The sequence below is a fragment of the Leuciscus leuciscus genome (assembly GCF_965113295.1).
Source record: "Leuciscus leuciscus genome assembly, chromosome: 8".
NCBI classification, from domain to species: Eukaryota; Metazoa; Chordata; class Actinopteri; order Cypriniformes; family Leuciscidae; genus Leuciscus; species Leuciscus leuciscus.
In genome coordinates this window covers 24,435,548-24,460,793 of record NC_138732.1, presented here as the reverse complement: position 1 = coordinate 24,460,793, position 25,246 = coordinate 24,435,548, and the positions used below count along the sequence as shown (strand labels likewise).

Below are 25,246 nucleotides of genomic sequence, written 5' to 3'. Positions count from 1 at the left end.
GGAAAAAAGTGGATAGAAGTTTACCCAACTATGATGACTTCTGCTTATGAGAACCCCGTAAATATGAAAAGGGTCCATATGTCATGTTACATTTTCCTCAGAAAACCCCTACTTTCAGAATGATTTCCCCAAGAAAAAGTGAAGCATTCAGTGTTTTAATCAATGACATTAAGGACATGAAAAAATAACACATTTCACTGGGCCTGAGATGAACAACCATGTCTGATGAGTGACCGAGTGACCTGGGAATTCCGAGTGAAAACTCAGAATTCAGCTGTTCTTTGGCAGAGCATTGCCTACAGGTGTAGAGAACACACACTGCAATGTTTGCATAGAGAATGTGAAGCTACGTCACACCTCAATATGCCAGGGTGGCGGCGCCATCTTCAGAGGGTCGCTCTGCTACTGCAATTAATTCCAATACCTGATTACCTTTTTTTGTTTTGGCCTTGAAATTAAATATTCACTCTTCACGGTATTGTTTGCAGGGAAGAAAAGCTAGTTTATTGCATTGCATGATAACTTTGTTTTTATCGTATTTTTTGTCATTGTAAATATTCACTTTTCCCCATGGCTACAGAGGGAAATCAGATTGCCGGTCACATTCAGTGGACAGACACTGACATGTATTTTCTTCAGTATTTAATTCAACAGACAACCAAAATCAAATCCCTAGAAACTTGCAAACAGTTTTGTAGTGGCTGTTTTGTAATTCACAATTACAAACTCCAAGAATCATACTAGCAAAGATGTTAATTAAACCAAACTAAATACAAAACTTTTTAAAAAAACACTCAGCAATGCGTTTTATTGAGTGATAGGCAGTGGGTTTAATCAGTGACACTAATAGATTTGCTATTCTGCATCTTCTTGTCATTCTCCTCATCCCGCTTCCCTTAGTGTATTTTTTCATTTCATTCATTGCTCAGTTTTCTCCCTCAATGATGACTATAGCAGTCCTGCTCTATGTAGCAGGAATGAACTATGGAGACATTTTTCACAATCACAACAGAAAACTCACAAGCAGAAAGGAAGTGCGATCCTCCTAATATGGAATATAGAATAGTGTTGTCAAATCCACATTTCATTTATTACCACCCATCTTAGAGCACTGCACAAGAGTCTGAAAATTATGGCCAATGTTGCCACTAAGCTATTATTTATTCTGATAGAATTTTCACATGCCATCCGATTAAAAATAACTAAATAAAAAATTTGGATGTGACCCGTCACCCAAGTGATCAAGGGTTTAGGGCATTTAAATGCACGTTTTGTTACACGTTCCTTTCTGACATTAACGCACCATAGGCAATGGCATTAAAATAATGGCTAAAAGAAACACTCACAATATGCCCGTTGTCAAAAGGCCTTGTAGAATTTCATGGGATCTTATATTATAGGACAGAGAAATTGATTTGGACAAAACTCAAATTTGTGCAGTTTTACTGTACAATGCTAGGTAACACTGATTAATTACATTAAACAAAGGGGCCATGAATATTATTCTCCTTTCACAAAATACAAAATAAAAAGAGAAAAATTATTTAAAACAGTCAGGCAGAGTATGAGGAATGCTGCAAGTTTAATAAAATAAAGGAAAAACAAAAACAGTAGTAGTAGCAATTTAGGCATAAAATGTTAAACTTCACATCTAAATCACTATGACTGAACAGCTAGGAATTGCTTATGAATGCACCAGCTTTCATAACTACATTAAAATAAGCAATAAAATAAGCAAAAAATTTAGGAAAAAAATTACACATGGTGAACAAAAGAACTGAACACAAGAAAACAAAAAAAGACAGGGATATAATGGACATATTAACAGATGTTCCAGCATCAGTGGTTCATTTCTTCGTCCCGTTACTCTGTGCTTTGGCTTTCTCCTTTTCCAAATATTTCTGATAAGAAGAGAACAACATGTATGTTTCAAAAACATATACTTAAAACCACAAAAATGTCAATGTAATAATGCAAATATTTTAAAAAAATAAAAAAAGTGAATCCTCAAAATGTAATGCATAAAGATCATCTCAATCCTGCTCTGACATCATGATCAAGGACAAATAAAGAAAAGAAAAAAAGAAAAAAAAAAAAAAAAATCACCTTAAGTTTATCGTAGTGTGCTTGGCTACTGCAGTGAATTTTCTTAGCAGTGTCCTCATTAGAGTAAAACAGGAAGCAGATTCTGCAGTAGTACCCCATCTTCACAAACTCCACTCCTGAAACAGGACAAATGAGGATCATTAGAGGCTTCTTACAATAATGAAATAATGATAATGAAATATTTCCTTAGTCGGGGTCCATCGCTTTTTATAATACATTTATGGTTTGGTTTAAAGCATTTTATAGCAAGCCAAACTGATTTAGTGCCACATCTGTCCAAAAAGCTGAAGAAAATTCATATAAAACACTAAATTAATAGCTTGGTTATGTCAAACTTCTTATTTCTTAGCAAAAAACAAAGTCATCTTACCCACTGGGACATTAGGATCATATGGCTCTAGAGTAGAATGGCTAGTTTCAAGCTTTGTTTCAGATGGTGCTGTTGTAATGGTCTTTTCCTCAGTCTTCCCACTCTTCTCTGAAGCAACAGTTTCTTCATCTTCAGCCTCCTGGTCAAAGGATACATCAAGCAAAGCAGTGGTTCGATCAAGTATATCCTGTTAGCAGTGAGAAAGCATAATAAAATAAAAAAATAAAAAAAGTATAATCTTTTGTCCACTGCTTGGGGAACTTGTCTGGGCTGAATTCACTCTGATTATCCTAAAACAACCTACCATATCGTTTGAGAAGTTGTAATCAGATATATAATGCACACTGTCATAATGTAACGAGTGTGACGTAGTTCTAAAACACTCCATCTTGTAGACTCCATAGAATATCAAATTAATTTATACATTTGTATCTCCCATGAAGTTTTTCCCTCACATTTCTCTCACTGTGGTTCGCACGTCGCAAATCACAATTTTCATAAACACCTAGAAGAACTGAATGAAAAGAAAACTTATTCACTGTTTGCTGGGTTGTGAATGGCACACATATCATAATTTGGATGCTGGAGTATTTATTACTTTTGCTAGAAAGCCTTGGAGCTGTAGCCAGAAACAACTTTTCATGTGCTTATATCCAGACAACTTTCTTTTCTACTGAAGACAAAAGAAGATAAAATACCTTCTTTTGTGTTCCACAGAAGAAAATGTCATACAGGTATGAAGAACATGAGGGTGAATAAATGATGACAACATAGATTTTTCAGTGAATGATGGAATGGGCATTATTCTTCTGAAGATTTATTGGAATCATCAGTTAAAATTAGGGATGCACCGTATCGTATATTCCAGTATCGGCCCGACTCATTAAAATGCTCCAATACCAAAAACTGATACCACGCAGTGTTTGTGTCCAGACAAAGAAACAATATCTAATAGAATATTAAGCATAAATTCAATATTTAGTCCTGTATAGCTGCTGTGCACAAGCTGATAAGTTTGGTGACTGAGCTGCATTTGCATGCGGGATAGAAATTGTGGCTAGCCAATAAAAGCAATCTCTAGCTTTAATTTTGATCATGGCGGTAATTCCATAGTTTGGTGAAAATCTGTGTCAGTAAAGCATTTATACGCATTTTCATGTTTCTTAACCAAAAACTGATTTATTCTTGTTTCCAAAAAGACAACAGAAACAAACAAAAGAGATAGTAGAAAAACCATGCGCTTTCACAGCTGATCATAGGAAGTTATGCTCCCTACTTGCTTAAATACTACATCCTCTAAATATCATCATCCTATTCGAGGCTATACACTCCTGGCCTCTGTAATTGTTTCTAACAATAGAATACAATTAATCAATGAGACTTAAAACTATAGATACAGTAGCATAGCAATTCTTCTTCTTTCTGAGATTGATCAGTTATGTCAGGGTTTGTTAGCAACAGTCACAGACCATCTCACTGTCTCAATCAGCTTCCAACAAGAGACAGATCTTTGTGATGGGTCGATCAAGCTCACTTGTCTTAGTCTTAACTTGAACTCTGCGTACAAGTCTATGTTCATCGTGTATTGCTTTGGTTATTCTTCCCATTACCCATGAATTTCTAGGTGCTGATTCATCTACAAGGCTTATCATTTCAGGATATTTTCATCCATTTTTGACATCCTTGAAGCTCTGGTTTCAAAAAGGTATTCTTAAATCCATCTCTTCCAAAAGAGGTCGGCCATGTGTTGCACCTGTTTCTAAGGGTGGGTGGGTGGCAAAGAAGGTTTTACCTTCATCAACAGCAAGTGGTCAGACTGACACTTGGCCACTTTAAAATGTTCATTAAGAGATCATAAAACTAATCCATATGAATTGAGAGGTTTAGTCCAAAATTTTCTGTAGAGAAATGATGTGCACATCTACGATCCCTATTTGACATTGTGTCTATTGCAGATGCACACATCACAATGTCGATGCTGAAACGATATATAACGTGTTGCCCTACATATGAAAAGAATAATGAAGTCACTCACAGGTTCAGTCTCCATATTCTGGAGCTCTGATGTGTCTTCGCTTTGTTTCTCCTCTGACTCTTTCTTCTCCTCAGGAACAATTTCTGCTGAAATATTTTGGCTTTCCTTCTCTTCATGACTCTCCATCTCCTTATCTTTATCAGCGACTGGCTCATCCACTTTGATCTTCTTGACAGAAGGTTCTTCCTCTTTTTTGTCTTTACTTTTCCCAGAGGAGTTCCTCTGAGCCTCATCCTCCTTGGAGCGTTCTCTCTTGAGTGGACGTTTATCCTCGGTCTCTGGTCCGGGTGGTCTTTGTCTGTGAGAAGATAATATTTTCTCAAACAGATGCCATGTGACATTCTTTGGAAAGCCTTATTTTCCCAAGAAAAAAATGAAAAATAAATCTTAAATGTCCAACTGACCCACGTTTGAGCTGCTTAAATTTCCTGCTCACGTAGACAACCAGTCGTTTGCCTTCAAATTTAGGTTGCTTTTCCTTGTAGGCCTCTGCCATTTTCTCAGCATCTTCCCCTCTTTCCATCTCAATGTAGCACTGAGCAAACATTCAAATATCATAAACACCAAAACATTTATTATTTCCTTGTAAATTCATCAGAAATCATTCAATTTTTACAGTTACCTCATTACGTAATCGATTCAGATAATATTTCCTGATTTTTCCAAATGGTTCTGCGATTTTCAGAAGTAATGCATCTGAGCCTTTGAAGGTTGGAACATTACCAACGTAGATGACTTTGCCACTCTGTAGATGTTACACAGATATAGGCGTTAGATTCTGCTTCTTTTAGATTCACATACATTTTATTCATGGTGAGTTAATAAGCCCAAGTCTTACCTGGATGGTTGGATAGGTGTGTGAATGATAAACTCTCACAGGTTTTCCACACACAGATGGTAAGGCATTTCTGGTGTAGAAACTAACCATTGCTCTTGCCTCTTTTTCTTTGGAGAACTGCAGAAAGGCCTAAAACAGAGCACAACACATTTAAGGGAAACAAAATTCTACCATTCTACCAACTACCAAGAACAGAATATCTGAGAGCTGTTACCTCAGGCCTCACGTCTAAGACCAGGTGCCGCACCACTTTACCAAATGGCTTGGCAAGAGCAAGGACTTCATCAATATAACCGTAGCCACGTTTAAATCCAACGACATTTACAACTCTAAATCCCTATAATTAGAAAACACAAATAATTATTCAATACAATCAATAAATCAATGAACAGACATTAGTTGTAAACTATTTTAATGCATTTTAAAGTGCCCAAGAAGTTAGAGACTTACTCTACTATCCTTGGAGCTTCCTGAAACATACAAGATGAAATAAATCATTTTAACGGACTGACTTGAGAAAAAACAACAAAAAAGCAACATGCTTAATCAATAGCTATTTAGAGACTACACTACCATTTAAAAGTTTGGGTTCTGTAGGATTTTTTTAAATCCTTTTTAAAAATAAAGGGGATTTATTTGATCAAAAACACAGTAAAAATAGTAATATTGTGAAATAGTTATAATTTAAAACAACCCGTTTTCAAAAAAAATTTATGTAATTTATTACTGTGATTGCAAAGCTGAATTTTACTCCAATCTTCAGTGTCAAATGATCCTTCAGAAATCTTTCTAATATGACAATTTGCTGATCAAGAAACATTTCTTATTATCAATAAAAAAATAAAAACTTTTGGTGGAAACCATTACAAATAATTTTCAGAAGAACAGCATTTATCTGAAATCAATTTGTTTTGTAATCATGCAAAAGTCTTTACTGCCACTTTTGATCAATTGATCAAATTGTGTCTGTTGATTTTTTTTAAAAACCCGAACTTTTAAATAACATATAGGGATGCTCAGACCAGAATTTTTGCAGCCGATACCCATTTTTGTGTCATCATAATCGGCCAAGACCGATCCCATTCATTCACGATTTTTATAAAGTAATAATTAAGCTCTCTGTTGAATGTCAGTGTTTTTTTTTTTTCTTTCAGATAAATAATACCACAGACGTTATTTACAGTAATAGATCAGGGATGGGGAACATCGGTCCTGGAGAGCCGTTGTCCTGCAGAGTTTAGCTGAAACCCTACTCTCCTGCCTGTAGCCTTACGGCGGGCATACACCGTGCGATTTTCGTCCGATTTTGAGCCAAATTCTGACTCGTGCGACTCTTTTTCGGGTCGGGCTGATTTTCAGCTTGGTCGTACGTCGTTTGTCGTGCAGTGTACAGGGGGAAACGAGAGGCGATAAACCTCTCCCGACCGGCAATCGGATGGTCGGATGAATTTCTGGCATGTTAGAAATTTGGGTCGCTCCTCGTGACTATATCGCACAGTTGAAGCAGAGCTACGAACCGATTGCCCCAAACTCAGTGCTTTTTCCCTCACTGCGGAGATCTTTAAGTTCTGTAGTTCAAACTAGCTACAAATTACTGTTGCTTACCTCCAGTTCATGTTGCAAAATGGATTAACCACTACCCACGTCTTCCAAGCCACCTGCAATGTACACTCTGCCTCTTTTATTAATTTGTTAAACAATGTTTTTGAAATAAAGCTGTTTTAAAATTTTCACTGATGAATTATTGCAGTGTTCGGACATATAGACTGTTAATAATGAATGATATGCCTATAATTCTTTGTAATCGACCTAAATGTTTTAGACAATTTTCAATGAGGAGGAGTAAGCTTCTGTGAAATATTTTATTTTCCTCACAGAGCGTTGGTTATATTGTGATGCGCTATGAAATTATTGCGTGGCAATTTAATTATAATAGCCTATCAATTTAATAATAAAAGTAGCCTTCCCTAATAATAATAATAATAATAATTAGTGAGTAGGTACCTTGCTGAAAATCGCACAGACGTCGCACAGTGTATGCCCGCCTTTAGTGATCCTGAAGACATTGATTAGCTTGTTCAGGTGTGTTTTATTAGGGTTGGAACTAAACTCTGCAGGACAGCAGCCCTCCAGGACCGACATTCCCCATCCCTGCTATAAACTCTTGTTTTAATTGAGAATCAAATAAATAAGCACAGCAAATATTAATTTTACAATTAATACAATTACAATTAATAGGCTTTTAAAAATAGGTTTATGCAAAACACTATCCATATTAGGATACTCTGGCTTATTAAACAGCCTACAATATTTAATGTCAAACTGAACATAATTACAACCCATAAGGTGTAGTTAAACATTGTCCAATATGTGACTGAGGACAAAAACAAATAGAAACACTGCAACTCCTAAATGAACAAAATGAGTAGTCTGATTAAATTATCAGGAATATTATTCAGGAAGTGCTGAGTATTTATGTCCTTCCTTCCTACGTCCTACTTAAGTACAATAGGTAAGGCAGGATTCTCTTTATAAATTCCAGCTTTTCTGCATTTTGGGGAGATAGTCTATTCCTTTTTTTCATCCAAAACATGCGGGTGTACTGAATAGTTGCTCACCATTAAACACTCAAGCTCTAAACATCAAGCACCAGAAATAAAAATACAACATAAATTGCATAAAGTAATCAAATGTACAAAAACTGCATAATCTTCACAAAATGTATTTAGTTAGGAGTAATGAGGGACTGTTTGATTAACATGAATGGCAAGGACGGAAACAGCTTTATTAGCCTGCTTCTTTTTTTTTTACTTTAACACCGAATGCACTGTTTACGTTCACTAAAGACAAACGAAGATACAAAGATACTCGCAAAGATGGACATTTTGACACACAAGTGTGTGTCTTTGACCGTTCAAGCCACTGAGCAGCAGTTTCAAAATCACTTGTTCTTACATCACGGCGCTAAAGTTTGACGTCATAAATTTGCGATCGGTTGGTGAGATCAGCCCATTTTAGTGACTCCTAATTGAGTCATAGAATGTGATTATCAGCCAATAACGATCTGCGGTCGATCGGTTGGAGCATCCCTAGTAACATATATCACAACATAATGGTAATGCAAAGATTTGATACATTTTTGGGTGTCATCCTCTGTTCTTGTTACAGTTATAGATATCAAAACCAGAGGGCATAGAAATTTTCACAGACAATATGACTGTAACCTTTTATTATTATTTAACACTGTCGACGGAATCCAAAGAAGAGAGCCTTGTCATGGATCACTGCTAAAGCCACTGACATTGCTCAAGGGCATTACCTGATGTGTATTTAGCTTTGGACTTTGAGTCTTTTCTCTTAGCGTCCTCCTCCTCCACTAGCTCATCAAGAGTAACAAACTCATCCATGTTCTCAGGAAAGTCAGTTTCAGTTTGACCCTCCTAGAAGCGGATACAGATAGTCAAAAGACCCACAGGTCAAAATAGTGAACATGTAATTTACAGTTGTAATCGAAATTATTCAACCTCCAATGCAAATCAGGTTTATTAGCAAAATTTACAGACGTTCGGCTGTTTGCAATGAATAGCCTAAATCAAACAAAATTAATTGAGGTAGCTCAACAAAACTAATGTTTCAAGTGATTTTCCGAAAATTCAACTAAAAACCCAACTTTGAATGACTTCTACAGTCTCAAAATTATTCAAACCCCTGAATAGAATCCCTCACAACAGCACAAATGTGCTAAACAGGTGTTGTCTCAAGCACACCTGATGCAACTAATCAAGGGCTTCATTAGTTAAACCAGGTGTGCTTGAGCTAGAACACATGAAATATCTGAACTGGCTATGTTTGTTGAGTGTCACGTTTGACTGCATGTTAGAAATATGGTCAAAAGAATGGTCCAAAAAGTTAAGAGAAGATATCACTTCCCTTCACAAACAAGGGACAGGATACAAAAAAGATAGTAAAGGCACTAAAAAAGTTCCTGGAAGTACAAAGTTAAAGGAACAAGGTTACACTACCTGGAGGGGGCAGAAAAGGAAGCCATCAATGGCTGCAAACAGATTTCTGAGAAGACAGGTTCAGAAAAACCCTAGAGTGACTGCAAAAGACCTAAAGCAAGACTTGGTGGCAACATACACTAAGGTTTCAGCTTGCACAGTAAGGCACATACTAAACGCATGCCAGAACTCCAAAACATACACCAATACTGACCCAAAAGTACAAGAAAAGTCTGCTCCAATTTGCTCAAAATCAAATAAATAAGCCACATAAGTTTTGGGATTATGTTCTGTGGAGCGATGAAACAAAACTTTTCCAAAAGAACACTACAGTTAAGTCTACAGTCTAAAGGTTACAGTTAAGCATGGTCGTGGCTCGGTGATGCTCTAGGGCTGCTTTGCATCCTCTGGCACTGGAAACCTGCAGCGTGTGAAAGCAAGATGGATTCATTGAAGTATCAGGAAATCCTAGGAGAAAACATCATGCCGTCAGTGAGGAAGCTGAAGCTTAGGCATCATTGGACCTTCCAACAGGACAATGATCCCAAGCATACCTCAAATTCCACCAAGACTTGGTTGCAGAAGAAGTCCTGGACGATTCTACAGTGACATCACAGTCACCTGACATGAACCCCATAGAAGATCTATTGTGGGATTTAAAGAAGGCAGTTGCAGTGCGCAAACCCAAGAATATCAATGAACTGGAGGCCATTGCTCATGAGGAATGGGCTAAGATTCCTAAGAAACGCTGCCAGAAGCTTGTATCTGGTTATACATCTTGTTTGCAGTAGGTCACAACAGCAAAAGGGTGTTCTACTAAGTACCAAAGATTGCCATGACTTACTGTGCATTCACACCAAATGCGAAAAGCGCATCAAATTCGCGTCTACCGCATCTAGTTGGACGCTTGAACATTTTGAATCCATTTGCGTCCAGAGCGAAATTGACGTGCGTAAAAAGCAAGTTTGAAGCGAAATTGACGAGCGTCTGAGGCGAAATCCGCTTGTCTGTTTGCAAGATGGCTGATGTTGATCGAGCATTCATCAAGAGAGTTACCGCATCGGAGCGAGGATCACCCTTCAGGACACCAACTACAGGCGCTCCATCCCAGCTGCTGAGTGGAAAAGACTCATCCCTGAGCCTGTCCATGTGTCTTCGGTTAGAAAATGTATATTAAATACAGTATATTAAATATTGAAAAACTAGCAATGTTTTTAAAACTGTGGTACGGATACCACTGTTGGTGCTCTTTCTAGTGATACTCACTAGTATATACTCACTTTCTAGTGATACTCAGTTAACTGCTATATTGAATATTATATTCTGCTATATTGCTATACTCCATTTTGAATGAGTGACTCCAGGCGGGAGCTTATCCCGTCACTTCACCACGTGACAGCAGCAAGCAGGCTCCTGATTGGTTAACGCGGCGCGAACAGACGACAAAGTTCAGATTTTTCAACTGGGGCGTCAGACGCGAATTCACGTCAAACGCGTGAATGCACAAAAAGCACCAAATAAAATCATTTGCACGTATCGCGCCAGACGCTCAATTCACGTCATTCGCGCGAACTGGCAAATTCGCGTCCACCACGCTGCGCTAAAATTCGTCTTTACATTGAAATGACTCGCGTCAGACGCTCTCTTCGCGTTTGTTGTGAACGCAGCATTAGACTTACTTAGATCATCCCATGCTGTTGGGCACATCGGGGTCTCTCCACCTTTGCAAGTTCTCTGCCAGCACCTCAGCTTTGTCCCAGGAAACGCTGGCAAGCCTGAGTCGTCGTTGCGTGATTGTGACTTAAAGGCTGTTGTAATTTCCGTGTGTTAAGACTTTGTTGGTGATACGATCGATGTATCAGATCTTGAGAATCCGCCCGGAGACATCGTTGGCGGAATGCGTTTATCCTCCGGACAGTGTTCGCTGTTAGCTTCCACATTTTGCATGCGTAGATTACAGTCGGAACGACAAGAGAGGTGTATAGTACTAACTTGATCTTGAGGGAGATTGATGCTTAAAGGGTAAGTTCACCCAAAAATGAAAATTCTGTCAATAATTACTCACCCTCATGTTATTCCAACCCCGTAAGACCTTCGTTCATCTTCGGAACACAAATTAAGATATTTTTGATTAAATCTGAGAGCTGGCTCACTCCTCCATAGGCTTCTAAGACATTATAACTTGCTGGCCCAGAAAATGCATTAAAGACATCGTTAATATAGTCAAAGTGACTACAGTGGCTCAATCTTAAGTTTATAAAGCGACGAGAATACTTTTTGTGCGCAAAAAAACACAAAAATAACGACTTTATTCCACTATTTATTTCCTTCTCTCTGGGCCTCGAGTGTTCACATAGTGTAATAGCGCAGCGCTTCTGTGTTGTACGTCACACGCATCACACACATGACCAGCGTCGGCCAATAGTGAGCCTACGTGGTGACGTGCAGCACAGACGCGCTGCGCTAAAACACTACGTGAACTCACTCGAGGCCCAGAGAGAAGGAAATGAAAAGTGGAATAAAGTCGTTATTTTTGTGTGTTTTTTGCGCACAAAAAGTATTCTCGTCGCTTTATAAACTTAAGATTGAGCCACTGTAGTCACTCGGACTATATTAACGATGTCTTTAATGCCTTTTCTGGGCCAGCAAGTTATAATGTCTTAGAAGCCTATGGAGGAGTGAGCCAGCTCTCAGATTTAATCAAAAATATCTTAATTTGTGTTCCGAAGATGAACGAAGGTCTTACGGGGTTGGAACAACATGAGGGTGAGTAATTACTGACAGAATTTTCATTTTTGGGTGAACTAACCCTTTAAGTCCAGATGTGCTGGAGGCGACGGTAACACGACCGAAGCTTTCCCAAATTGGCACCGGACATCTGTCTCGGCATCACCATTGTGACAAACGATGCTCCCCAAGTAGGTGATTTTTTTTTCACTGTCTCGTCGTGTCGCTTCAACGACGTCGTTAGCTGGAAAACCTGCAGGTCCGGTCTTCATGATCTTCAATCATCTTTGGAAGTTTCATCTTCGGCGAACAGCGCAATGTTGTTAGCAAAATCTAGATCTGTCAGGCGATCGTGGTCCGTCCAAATGATGCCTGCTCCAATCTGTGCAGTTGCCTTCTTCATGACAAAGTCAAAAATTGGTTGAATTGCCATGAAGGGGTTGAATAATTTTGAGACTGCAGAAGTCATTAAAAGTTGAATTTTCAGTTGGATTTGGGGATGCCACTTGAAACATTTGTTGTGTTGAGCCATTTAAATAACTTTTGTTTGATTTGTTCATTGCAAACAGCTGAAAGTTAGTAAATTTTGCCAATAAACCTGATTTGCAATGTGGGTTGAATAATTTCGATTACAACTGTATATTAAAGCTCTAAAGAGGGCAAAACAGCACCAGAAAAGTGGTCTATGAGATTGTACAGCTTCAGAAGACTTGGATTAAAGCAGTTTATGAAATATAAAAAAGGTTACATCAAATATGATATAAAAGGTAAAAATTCTACAGTAAAAAACTGTTAATTGGTTAATTCCAAGTTACCATACCACGAACAGTGGAAAAACCTTACATTTTCATATATTCTATTAGCAGACGCTTTTATCCAATTGAGATAAAATTGAGGACTATGACAAGCGATTTATCTAAAGAGGCAATAAACCTGAGAAGTGCTATTAACAAAAAGTTGTATGCTTTCATAGTGTGGAAAATATCTGCATGCCCATTCTTCAAAATATCTCCTCATGTGTTCACGAGGGGTGAGTAAATGTTAACAGAAAATACTTTTTTTTGTGCACTATTCCTTTAAGAAAGGATTGCTCAGTAGCATTTCAGATTATGTGCTAATGTGCAAAAGATCCTACCTGCTCTTCATTGTCCTCTTCAGCACCCTCATCTTCAGTTTGATCACCATTCTGTTCCTCAAGGTCTTTAGGAAGCTCATCTGTGTTCTCTTGCTCAGCCTCAGATGTCACAGGTTCCTCCAGTGGAGTCTCTTCCTGTTTTTCACCAGAGTCTTTTTGGTTTTCTATGGTCTCATCGCTGGATGCATTTCTGGCTTGCTGCGCTTCAGGGTCCTCCTCATCCTCTAGGTTGGTGTCATCAATATCTGGTGCTTGTTCACTGACTTGCTCTGGATCACATGATAGGTTGACATCATCTGCAGAGGGATCTTCATCACACCCGTCTTCGTCTTTGTCACAAGCTTCCATAACATCAGCTTCATCTCCTGACCCGTCGCCCAGGGCCTCTACTTCCTCAGGCTTTGGTTCCTCTTTTTTTTTATCAGAGTGCTCTTTGGTTTTGGAAGTAGAGGACCTTCGATTCTTTGATGAATGTTTATCACCAGTTCTGCTGGTGGCACTGCTGCTACCGCTGCTCTTACGGGCTGGCTCTTCCCTTCCTTGGTCATCATTTCCTGGTGGGACCCTGGAACAACAACATGTATAGCACATTTGGTTTTGTTTTCTTTCCAAATATATCATTGGTTTCTCTGGATAGAAAGGACAACTTACTTTAGAGTCTTATACTTAGTGCAGATGTTCAGTCGAATAGATCTTCCATTGATAGTCAAAGGATTGACAGTGTAGTATTTCACCAACATCTCTGCATCCTCAGCATTGCCCATTTGAACATATGCCTGTTTTTTTGTTTGTTTTTTAAAGAGAAGAAATATGAGCTATGTCAAATATCTGCAATATATTTCAGTCGTCTATAGACTAATTTGATTAGTTTCACAAACCCTCCATTTTCTGCAATTTTCAAGTATTAGATTGTAATAGCATCCCCTTTTGAAAATTCACTAGAGTTTGTAAGCTTGATTAAAGGGATACTCCACTTTAAAATGAAAATTCTGTCATCATATACTCACCCTCATGTTGTTTCAATCCTTTATGAATTTCTTTCTTCTGCTGAACAGAAAGGAAGATATTTAGAAGAATATCAGAAACCAGACAGTTTCTGGTCTCATTGACTTCCAGAGTATATATTTTTTCCTACTATGAAAGTCAATGAGACCAGAAGCTGTCTGGTTACTGACATTCTTCTAAATATCTTCCTTTCTGTTCAGCAGAAGAAAGACATTCATACAGGTTTGAAACAACATGAGGGTGAGTATATGATGACAGAAGTTTCATTTTAAAGTCAAGTCAAGTCAAGTTTATTTGTATAGCGCTTTTCACAATACAGATTGTATCAAAGCAACTTCACAGTATTAAATTTAAATAATACAACAAAGTTTGTTTCAAGAGGAATTTATTGATTGATAAAATTAAATTAAATATCCCCAAAATATCCCCAACTGAGCAAGCCAAAGGCAACAGTGGCAAGGAACCGAAAAACTCCATCAAGTGGAGTATCCCTTTAATTTCTGTATATCAGCTTAAAGTTTCAATTAATCATTTCTACATTCTGATTTGTTAGCATTACTCAAAATAAGTTCATAAAAGTCTCTGCATGGCAAAAGCAAAAAAAAATTGTAGATGATTACTGCCATCTATTAAAATATACTGTTATATTAGCACATTAATAAATTATTATTATTTAAATATTATTCTCTCTTCATCAAACAAACAGCATGGAAAATGCCTAGATTACTTTTAACTAGATATTTACTGTATTTTACATGATTCTTGTAGCCGTAAAATTATGGTTCCTTAGATATAAAGTGTAAATTATATTAAAAATAATAATAATAATAATAATAATAATTCACCCTTTAGACTATTGAAGATAATTTTTTCTATTATTATTGAGACAATAAAACAATAAAAAGAGATCCATGAAACAGGACATATTTTAATAATGCATGTTCTGACAATTGCTGCACATGTAACTTACCCCTTTATCTACAAATAAATGTTTCTCAACAATCCCAAATCTACGAGCAATTTTGAGGAGCTCCATTTTCTTGTCACCTTCCCGTGGCAAATGATAGAAAAACACCACCTGGCTGACATCTTTCTTCTCTCTGGTTCTAGTGTCTCTGTCCGGCCTTCCACTTTTCTGTATTGATAAAGCAAATAAGCTTAATTGATCTGATTGCTTGATTTGCTTAACTTTTTTCTACACTTAAACAAAAGGGGGGGGGGGGAAGGGTGGAGGGGGGTCAATTAATCTTACCTTAATTGCAGTCAGTTCCTTTGACAAATAAACTTGTATCTCTTTCCCATGCAACATGGCTGGTTTTCGCTGGTAATAATTAGCCATGGCCAAAGCCTCCTCATGAGTCTGCAGCTCCAGGAAAGCCTTTGAAAAAATTAAACAAATAATGAATAAATAAAATAGATTTACTCAAAATAAACCAATTATGGGCATTCTTATTCCAAATTGCGAATGGCTGCTCATACATGTACAATACCTTGTTCATGTTCTTCAGTACTAGATGCTTACAGATGGTGCCAAAGGGTTTTGCCAAGTCAAACAAGCTGTTTGTTAATTTCGGTTTCCTTTCGTATTTCAACACGATCACCCTACTTTTTATCTAAAAAAGTGCAAACACCAAGATAAAGCCATCCACTCAAACAAAAGATCACATACTGAAATGGACATCCTGACAAACAGAACTTTCAGTGCATTATTACCTTGGGTGCCGTTGAATATGATGTCGTTTTACTTGTCATTCCCACGCTGGAATCAGACCCTAAAAAAGTTGTTTAAAAATTGTGTGACTGATTTAAATTAGTCAATGCGTCAAGTCAATTGAATCACATTTATTTATATAGTGTTATACAACACAGATTGTTGTAAAGCAGCTTCACAGTAAGAAACGGAAAAATAACAGCGTTAATGTTGCAAACTAAGTTCTTCATTATTAAACTAATACAATTTAAAAAGACTGTACTGTCATATACAGATCAATTTAGTTGAATGCTGATTCAATTTAGGTTAATAACACTGTCAATGTTGCAAAGTCACAAGAAAAGTGTTCGTCATCTTCAAGTTACCTGTATAAGTTCTTTGTTAACAAAGTGCACCTTTAAAGAAACTTATTAGGATACTCATGTGACTGGAATCTTCATATTTAAAAAAATTAAATAATAATAATAATATATATATATTTATATATATATATATATATATATATATATATATATAAAATTTATTGATTTAGGGGTTCAACTTTTCACAGAAGAAAAATGTTACTTAGTGCAACTTTAACCAAAGAATTGACCAAACCACTAGTGAAACCCACAGGAAGATAAATGAATTCCACACTGCTCTAAACAAGACAGTTCAGCTGTTCCATGAAAGTGGATTACTGCTTCAACAAAAAGATCAACTTGTAGAAAGATAGCAGACCAGACTACATCCTCTCACAGATTTATTACCCCAGCTGGAGCTCATCCCTGTTCTCTGTAGACCACCACCAATTGAATCTGCTCCCAGCAATCGATCCGAACGACTCTTTGTGTCCATGGAAAGGGATGTCGACCTGAGAGGAGTACATTTTTTTAATGTGCTTTTCTATGCAGACACTTGTAAAAAGTAGGATGTTTCATACTTTATAAAAGCAGTATTTATAAAAATAAATAAAAACTAGTAACATACATGCGACTAGAGGGCATTTGAGGATCCCAGTCCGGGTACCTATAAAACAACAGGAATGAGTTTTCACATGTTTTTAAATTACAGATATCTAAATGTTGAACACTTGCACACCAAATTCATTGTATTGCCATTTGCTCTAACAACAAAAAAACCCAAAAAAAATCCATGATAGCATTTTGACGACTTTTCAAAAGAGCTAAAAATTTGATCTTGTCATATTACGTAATCAATATGCCAATTTGTCCAATTTGCTGTCAATCCTTGAGCCGTTGTATTAGAAACAACATTGTAGCAGCGTTAATTAATTTTTTGCCATTTACTGCCAACATAATTTAACACAAAGTATTGCGTTAAATGTTTAAAAAAAAACATCATCGCAGTCTGTGAAACCGGTCCATTAAACCACTATGAATTCTTCTGAGCGCTCCACTTTGAATGTTTCATGGTGATAATCTGGATTTCTTCATACTTTATTTTAACTAAAAAGTATTTTTCACCCAAAAATGAAAATTGTGTCATCATTTTGATAGTGGAATGCTGTCACTCCAATAAAAGTGAATATACAGAAAAACATGAGATTTTACAAAAAATCCTCTCACACAGCTATTATGCAGCTTAAGAAGGAATCAAATATAGTGCACAAGTCATATAGGGCATTTATGATGCTGCTTTTTCAAGCTAGACAGCAGTAGTAAATGCTTCTGGTTATCACCACGAACTGAGCGGTCTCCAATGGATGATCCAAAAGATCCATAGTGGAACTGCACCTACTGTAGGCCAAGTTTAGGCTAGTTTCTAAATGACTATCAAGAGGGTTTTCAACATCTGAACAAACAGTTCACACAAAGCAGTCTACTTACATTTGCAGAAGGAGTTTCCGGTTTTCGGAGTGACGAATCCCAGTCGTGTGTTGAGTCCATTCCTTTACAAACACAGGGAAGGGTGAAAAATATCCTTAATAATAAAAAAATAAAATAAACATAAAAAATAAAATGTTACAGTGAAATCTAAAGCAATTCAAAGCCTTGACATACTGGATCAGAGCTAACTTGACAAGCTACCCTTCCTGGCTATGAATGCAATCTACAAATGAGTACTGTAATGGATCTAAAATGAGTTCTTGATACTAACTGTCCTAACTGGAACCAAGTATAAAGAACAAGTCAGAAATGCAGCTAACAACGTTGTATACTATAAGCGTCCAATGAGATTTAAGGCCATTTTATCAAATTTAATACTATGCAAAACTAAGAGGTGTTGATTTAAATGCAAAAAATGATGTTTAAAGAGGTTCTTCTTCAATGAGCAGGATTCAAGAACAGGAAGTGAAGTGTGTGTGCAGGAGGCAACCAGCTTGAATACTCACCATGACAGAGAGCACATCAAAATCACAAAGAGAGCACACATGGGGAAACATGAGGGGCATGACTCCCAAGAAATCCTGCACTTTTCTCTGAGACGGGGAGCCCATTCTTCTCTGCATTAACATGTCGTCAGATGGCGATGACGCTGACATGCCAAGGCTGCGGTAGGAGTCACGGGAAAGCTCAGAATATTGGCGGTCTCTGACGCTACCGCTGCCATAATCTAACATGTCGTATCCTCGACCAGATGTTTCTTGCATGGAAGTATAACCGAAGTCACCTTGTGAGAGGCTTTGTGCCTGCCCACTGGAACAGTCCAATCTTCCGCCCTGCATGTCACCCCAGCTGGCTTCCATCTTGCGGTTCTTAAGCAGCATGAGAAGATGGGGCAAGGTCTCCATGCGTAAGTTCTCCTCTGGAACCTGTGCCAGTGCATCCAGATCGGTCGATGACAGACCTAGGCTGGCGAACAGTTGAACGGTATTGATGTGGCTGCCCGCTCGGCGGTGCAGCGGAGAGTCATGGTCTTTTCCCTCCCCTCCAACCAGACCAGACCGGGACCGGGATCGGGACCGGGACGACGAGCTGTAGGGGTCTGAGTGCATCTCACCCATACTAAAGTTCAAAGTCTCAGCGCCAGCCAAAAGCCCACGGCCAACAGCAAAGCCTTTCTGAGCATTAGCACCAGTCCGTTTCTGGGACATGGCTTTGAAATTGTGGCGCTCTGGGCGAGTGGAAAAAGAGAGGAACAAAGCGAATAAAAAAGTCCCCAAAAAGACAATCCGTCAATTTAAGCCTGGATCGAGAAAAGAAGCTCCTCCAGAATGAAACAGCTCTGCAGAAACACAATGGAGCAATGATTTCTAGCATGCTCACAAAATGGTTAGCAGTGGCATAGGAAAGCAAGACAGTGAGCTCCACAAATCCATACAATGCAAGTAACAGAATAAAAATTATTTACAATGACAGAGGTACAAATGGACAGTTTGGTACACAGACCAAATAGACCATAAAATGCAGATTTACAAGTACCATGGAGAGAAATAAGTATATTTTAATGGGAAAGTTTAATAGAGCTTTGAAGGGAAATGAAAGAGTCTGAATCAGTTTTAGATCTATATATGCAGGAAAGAGAGGGAAAGCAGTTTCTTGTTCAGGAGAGAGCCAGGGAGAGATATTATTCATGACTCTAAGTTGTAATATTCGCCCAGTGCTAACTTTGTAAATGAATAATATCCGGATCAAAAACAGCAATTAAAAGGCGCTGTGACCGACACTGACCATATAACTTCAGTTTACCCAGAACATACAATAATGTCACTAAACGGTGACAACACAACTGCAAGAGCATCGTTCACAAGTTTCTGCATGGCCCTAGCTACAGCCTAGTGTATTATTCGGTCAAGTCACGTAGGCTGTATCGCTACGTTGAGATCAAAAATCATTCAGTTGCTCTGTGATATTCTCTCACCAACAAGATGGGTGCCTTTCCTTTAAATCGATTTCTGATTCTGACTAATTTATCTCGTTGCCCAGGTCTCCCGCTATCCTAATTAGTATTAGCAATTCCACATTGGGGATCTCTTTTGATTAGAAACACCATCAGCTTTACTGGAAAATTAAAGTATACAGGTATACACTCTCTACAAACTTTGTAACCGGTTGCAGAGAGTAGGCTACGTTTGAGCAGTGCGACTCGCCGTTTGTAATAACGGCTGGTTTTCAGTATGCTCAGGAGCCGCAATCATTGAGAAGGGTATAACTGCAGCCTGGAGATCTCCAAATAGGGGTAGGAACTCCAATTTGCAGATAGGCACAATTTTTTCCACCAATCCAGTTCAGCGCAAACTTAGCCCCACAGCCAATTCTACAGTGCTGATTTCCTACACAATGCTAAGCTACAACAAATTCCAACCCCTAAACATACCCTACACCCAGTCTCGCGTAGCCAGACCTTCAGACTGACGGCAGAAGATCTGGACTCTATCGTAGCTTTTCTTGGCCAAGGACCGCCCAAGCAGATGTTTGACTGACATATGTAACACAACCAATCACAGTTTGTTTTGTTCCGTGTCATGTTTTAGGGGCGTGAAAATATAATGTCTATGTCTCTACAATAACAGACCGGTGTGCATCTAATAAAAGATTGATTGAAGAACGTGCAAGTTTACTCCTACAATGGAGCCGCAAACTGTACACATGCATTTGAAAATCCAGCGTTAGGTTTATCCTGGTAAGCGCTCATTGTCAAGATGTAAACACAACAGCGTTCTTCTTCCACGAGGGGTTTTGCCTTCACGCGGTAGGCTATTTGTTTCCAGGCGGACTGCTAAAGAACACGACACACACGTCTCCCAGGACATCCTATAGAATTCAATCAATCAGATTGCGACTTCGAAACTCCTGAAGTGTTTCCAGAAAAATTACAGGTCTGCCAGTCTATAGCAAGAGTTTGAGGCGTGGCTACAGTGAAAATGAAGCCAGAGTGTGTTAAGCCGGTGTGAGACCATGACTGTTGCGTTACATGAAAAAAGACATTCAGCTTTGTTTACAGAAGTGCAAGCCAACATTCGCTGCTTTTAGACCAATGGTTTTAAACAGGTCATGATCATTTCAAAGCAAATGGGGTGTTGCGATGCACAATGAACGCTTCAATACAACATCATCATCATGCACCCGTTCAGAAAAACAAACAAGAGTTTATAATGTTTCCTGTGATGTGTCCCAGTGTGAACAGCCTCAAACAGTTGTGGCAAATGTCACGTCAAAATATGCGTCAGTGCACATCTCTTTGATGGGTTTATTATAAGCAAGATGCTCGCGTTTGCTGTGTCAGTTGCTAACTTATGGCAACACAGCTAAAAGTATTCCTCATATGTTAAACCTTTTATTGAAAAGTCGTCTATTTTTACTCGGTGAGATATGCCTTCACAAGCACTTGTAAGAGTGTGATGTTTGAGTTGGGGGAGCGTTTGCAAGGTTGCTTTATCTTTTTAATTTCACTAGCTGCCGCTAGTGTCGCAAAAATCATACTTTACCTTTAAGAACTAAAACTTCTGCTCTGATTGCGCATTGCGATCAACTGTGAGGGTCTGACACATGAAAAAATGAAAACAAAACAGGAGAGGACAGATATAAAACCCGAGTCCTGACAACCACTAGCCTATATCACAATGCCAGAGTCCTGTATCGACAACCTATGGAGCCCAGAAAGTCATCTGTAGGACGAAAACAAACAAGACCCGCAAATCCGTGGCCACATTTATACAATTCTTTCCCTCAGTTAATAAATCGTACTCACAGATATTCTTAAATTGTTCCCTCGGTTTAACAAATCGTTCCCACTGATTAATAAACTGGTCCACTAATTTCCAATCCATGCGCTCAGATTTGTAAACTGTACCTTTGGTTTTTCAATTTGTACCCACAAATTCATAAACCATGCCCACGCATTCACACTTGCTTAAAGGGTTAGGTCACCCAAAAATGAAAATAATTCCATAATTTACTCACCCTGAAGCCATCCTAAGTGTATATGACTTTATTCTTTCAGCCAAACACAATAGGAGTTATATATTTTTTTTAAATATCCTAGCTCTTCCAAGCTTTAGAATGGGAGTGAATGGTACCAATTTTTTTGAAGCCAGAAAAAGTGCATCCATCCATCAAAAAAGTAATCTATACTGTTCCAGAGTAAAGGCCTTCTGAAGCGAAGCGATGCGATGTGTTTTTGTAAGAAAAAAATCCATATTTATAACTTTAGAAACTATATATTTACTGGCTTCCATTAACGGCCGTACGCGAGTCTAGTTCCGGCGGAAGAGTGACCTCTGACCCGACGCATGATGTATTGACAAATGCGGAAGCCCAGAGGATAGAGCAAAACAAAACACCGGTCACGAATTAGAAATCTAAAATAAGAATTTTTAAAGAGAAATGTTGGAGAAGCTTGACAAATGATGTAAGCTACTCCTACATCATTTGTCATGCGTTGAGTCAGAGGTCACTCTTCCGCCAGAACTCGACTCTCTCACACGCATGGAGGGCCGTTACCGGAAGCTAGTAATTACAGTTTAAAGTTATAATTATGGATATTTTTTCTTACAAAAACAATTTTAATCGCTTTGCTTCAGAAGGCCTTTATTAAACCCTGGAGCTGTATGGGTTATTTTTTTGATGGATGGATGTGCTTTTTTGGGCTTCAAAAAATTCACATTCACTGCCATTATAAAGCTTGGAAAAGCCAGGATATTTTTAAATAATTATGTATTTGTCTGAAAGAAGAATGGCATGTACACCTAGGTTGGCTTGAGGGTGAGTAATTGGCTAATTTTCATTTTTGGGTGAACTAGGCTATTCCTTTAAGGTAACTGAAGAGATGAACTGGCATATTCTAATGCATTACATCACATTTAAATTAATCATTGAAGAATTGTTAAATGTTAAGAGAATTGCATTACTAAAAAATTCAACATTTTATTTATTTTCATGGATTGGACATAGGCAAGATGTCAATCTGGGGTGCATTTCCCAAAGCTGTCACTCACATGAGATCACAGCAACAACAAACTACAACCATCCAATCACTTGCCCAGCTAAGTTACAAAAAAACAAAAAACAAAAAAAAAAACACCCAAGTTCACCCTACACTTTTTCTTGCTACATAAGCCGTTTTAATCGGATACGTCACAATAGGGAAGAAAACACTATCGCAACTTCCGTTTTGGAGCATTCTGTGCAGTAATTAAATGCAAACTAATGACAACATGAAAGAAAGGATATCACGCAGAAAATATATTAGAAAGGAACCTTCCAAATGCTTAAGAAGTATCCCACATCACATAAACACGAAGGTTTTTTTATTTTATTTATTTTTTACAGCCTTAAATAATGTAACGTCAAGTGTCCGCTGAGCGTGAATCCGAGTTTAACTGATACTACGATAACATTCATCTCACTTGCGGACAATCAGATTACATTAATCGCAAATTGGTGTAACTTTACTTAGGCCAACATTTATGAAGCACGTTCTTAAATCTAAAAAAAACAGCCACGTTAAACACAACACATGGACGAAGGTTGATGATAAAAACTAAGAAAAAGAAGGCAAGCCACGGGCCTAAATGTGAACGACAATGTTCGGGTTTATTATAGTCAGTCTGTACTTAAAACACAAGTAATATAATTGTATACATTATTCTAATGCAGTGTGTTGCAGCTTACATTTTCTTATTTTTCTTCTTCCCGATCCAAACCTTCGGGTTGAAGTCCTTTACGTCGCACGAATTGAAACGCTCAGTCAACAGTAACTCGTGAAGGTGAAAACGACTAAGAAACAGGAATTTACTTCCGACTCCGAGATGAATTTCAAAATAAAAGCACTCATAATAATCCAGAGCTGTGTCCTAAAGTCGCTCCCATTAAATGGGGCATTATTTGAGAGGACAGCCATTTTGTCCGAAACCATATGAAAATACTGTGGACTTTGTGAAGTGCACTCATTCAATCTCATAATGTACTGCAGTAACGAGCGTACAACCGATGTACACTCAACAGGCTAACCGGCAGTTTGCATCACACCGGTTCCTTCGACAAAAACCCAATACGATTTTTCCATAGGCTTTTGGATTATGGCAACCAACAAAAAAAGTAAAAAAATAAATAAAAAGTTTATTATACTTACACGTTTTGTCCATCAAGATAATTTGCACAGATGAACATAACGAGCTGTTAAAGCGGACTGACTGAGTTTACCTGTTCGTCGTGATGACGTTTAATATCCTCGACAGCCTAGTAAAAAAAAAAAAAAAACCTTGATAGCAACCGATCCCTCACAGTGAAGTCAATTAGGTTTGGTGTTTGTCTGGAAAACAAAGTGTTTATATTCAGAGATTTGATAATGTACCTTGTTTGTTTGTTGTTGAAAAAACCTTGATAGCAACCGCCTTATTTAAGACCCAGCAGCTTAAAAAATCATGAGTGGGGTAATACTGGTGTATTTTATGTAATCGAATAAAACGTGAACATGTCTTGAGCTTGTGTTCACCACAGACCGTATTTCAGCCATTTAACCAAAAACCCATTGACTTGGTGAACTGGTGGCATGACAAATCCTCCCTCGAAATCGGGTTTTCCCAAACTTGTCAGTTAATGATTATCCTAAGTATATACGAATTATATTCATTTAAAATACGCATAGCTTACCATAATGCGTACGATAACACATTAGTGCATAACCAATTGGACGTAATTTCTTGATTAACTGTTAATTAATAAATAATAATAATAGCCTATAAAGTGAATAACTGAACATCATTAATTTGTTCTATATATATATAACTGAAATATTTAGACGTTTAACACTTAATTTAACACATAATTACATTAAAGATGATTGAGGAATATGTGTAGGGTAAATGCAAATGTTTGTATAAACTAAGCTATCAGGCAATCGCTTATCTGTTTGCTATGCTAGTAGTATATAAGCTAACTAATACTAATAAATGGACATTATAATGTAGTTGAAACAGCATTTATCATAAGTAATCAGGCGCTAAAGAGAGTAATTTGAACCAATGGGATCGCTTGGGGTCTTAAAGGAGACACGATTTCAGGGGGGACGCAATTTGTCACTACACCGGAAGTGCTAAAATGCTAAATCGCTTCCTTGTTTTGGCCAACAAAGTGATGTCATACATGCACCACTCTATACCCATAATGCACTGTGAGGGTCATGTCGAACCCATGTCTCGCCAGAAGATGGCGCCCGCAGCTAAATCCTCCATCCAGTCATTTTCCAAACCATTGATCTGGCTACAGTGTAATATCATAGAGGTGTAAATTCATTTTTAATTGATAATTAAATTGTTTAATTAAGGTTTATACATAGTTTCCATGACAGAGGTAATGATAAATCTTTTCATCTTACCACTGGAGCTGTCAGTTTGCCAAGGTTCACGATTATTAAACAGCTAGCACAAACTAT

At 37.9% G+C, this 25,246-nt stretch overlaps 1 protein-coding gene across 2 annotated transcripts; it reads right to left on the bottom strand.

Moving 5' to 3' along the window:
* Positions 1-1,426: 1,426 nt before the first annotated feature.
* LOC309504232 (uncharacterized protein) lies at positions 1,427-23,606 on the bottom strand. 2 transcript variants are annotated; one of them, XM_082177258.1, is made up of 21 exons: positions 23,485-23,606; positions 18,264-19,096; positions 17,758-17,819; positions 16,898-16,936; positions 16,678-16,781; positions 15,931-15,989; positions 15,708-15,830; positions 15,470-15,595; positions 15,188-15,352; positions 13,864-13,988; positions 13,213-13,777; positions 8,669-8,789; positions 5,800-5,819; positions 5,564-5,686; positions 5,350-5,478; positions 5,134-5,256; positions 4,916-5,046; positions 4,512-4,809; positions 2,477-2,663; positions 2,107-2,222; positions 1,427-1,901 (listed from the first exon to the last, which is right to left on the bottom strand). In XM_082177258.1, the coding sequence occupies exons 2-21, from the start codon at positions 18,963-18,965 to the stop codon at positions 1,848-1,850; spliced, it is 3,372 nt and encodes a 1,123-aa protein (XP_082033384.1). In that variant the 5' UTR covers positions 18,966-19,096; positions 23,485-23,606; the 3' UTR covers positions 1,427-1,847. The 2 variants fall into 2 exon arrangements, with proteins under 2 accessions (XP_082033384.1, XP_082033385.1); XM_082177259.1 differs by having other exon boundaries at positions 2,477-2,615.
* Positions 23,607-25,246: the final 1,640 nt, after the last annotated feature.

What these genes read in the sequence shown, in the direction of transcription:
- LOC309504232 (XM_082177258.1), bottom strand. Translation starts at nt 18,965, where the DNA reads ATGTCCCAGAAACGGACTGGTGCTAATGCTCAGAAAGGCTTTGCTGTT. An exon ending in ATTTATTTGTAGATAAAGGG is followed by an intron (nt 13,989 to 15,187) that starts GTAAGTTACATG and finishes ACAAAAAAACAG; the next exon opens with GCATATGTTCAAATGGGCAA. An exon ending in CAAAGCTAAATACACATCAG is followed by an intron (nt 5,820 to 8,668) that starts GTAATGCCCTTG and finishes TGTATGTTTCAG; the next exon opens with GAAGCTCCAAGGATAGTAGA.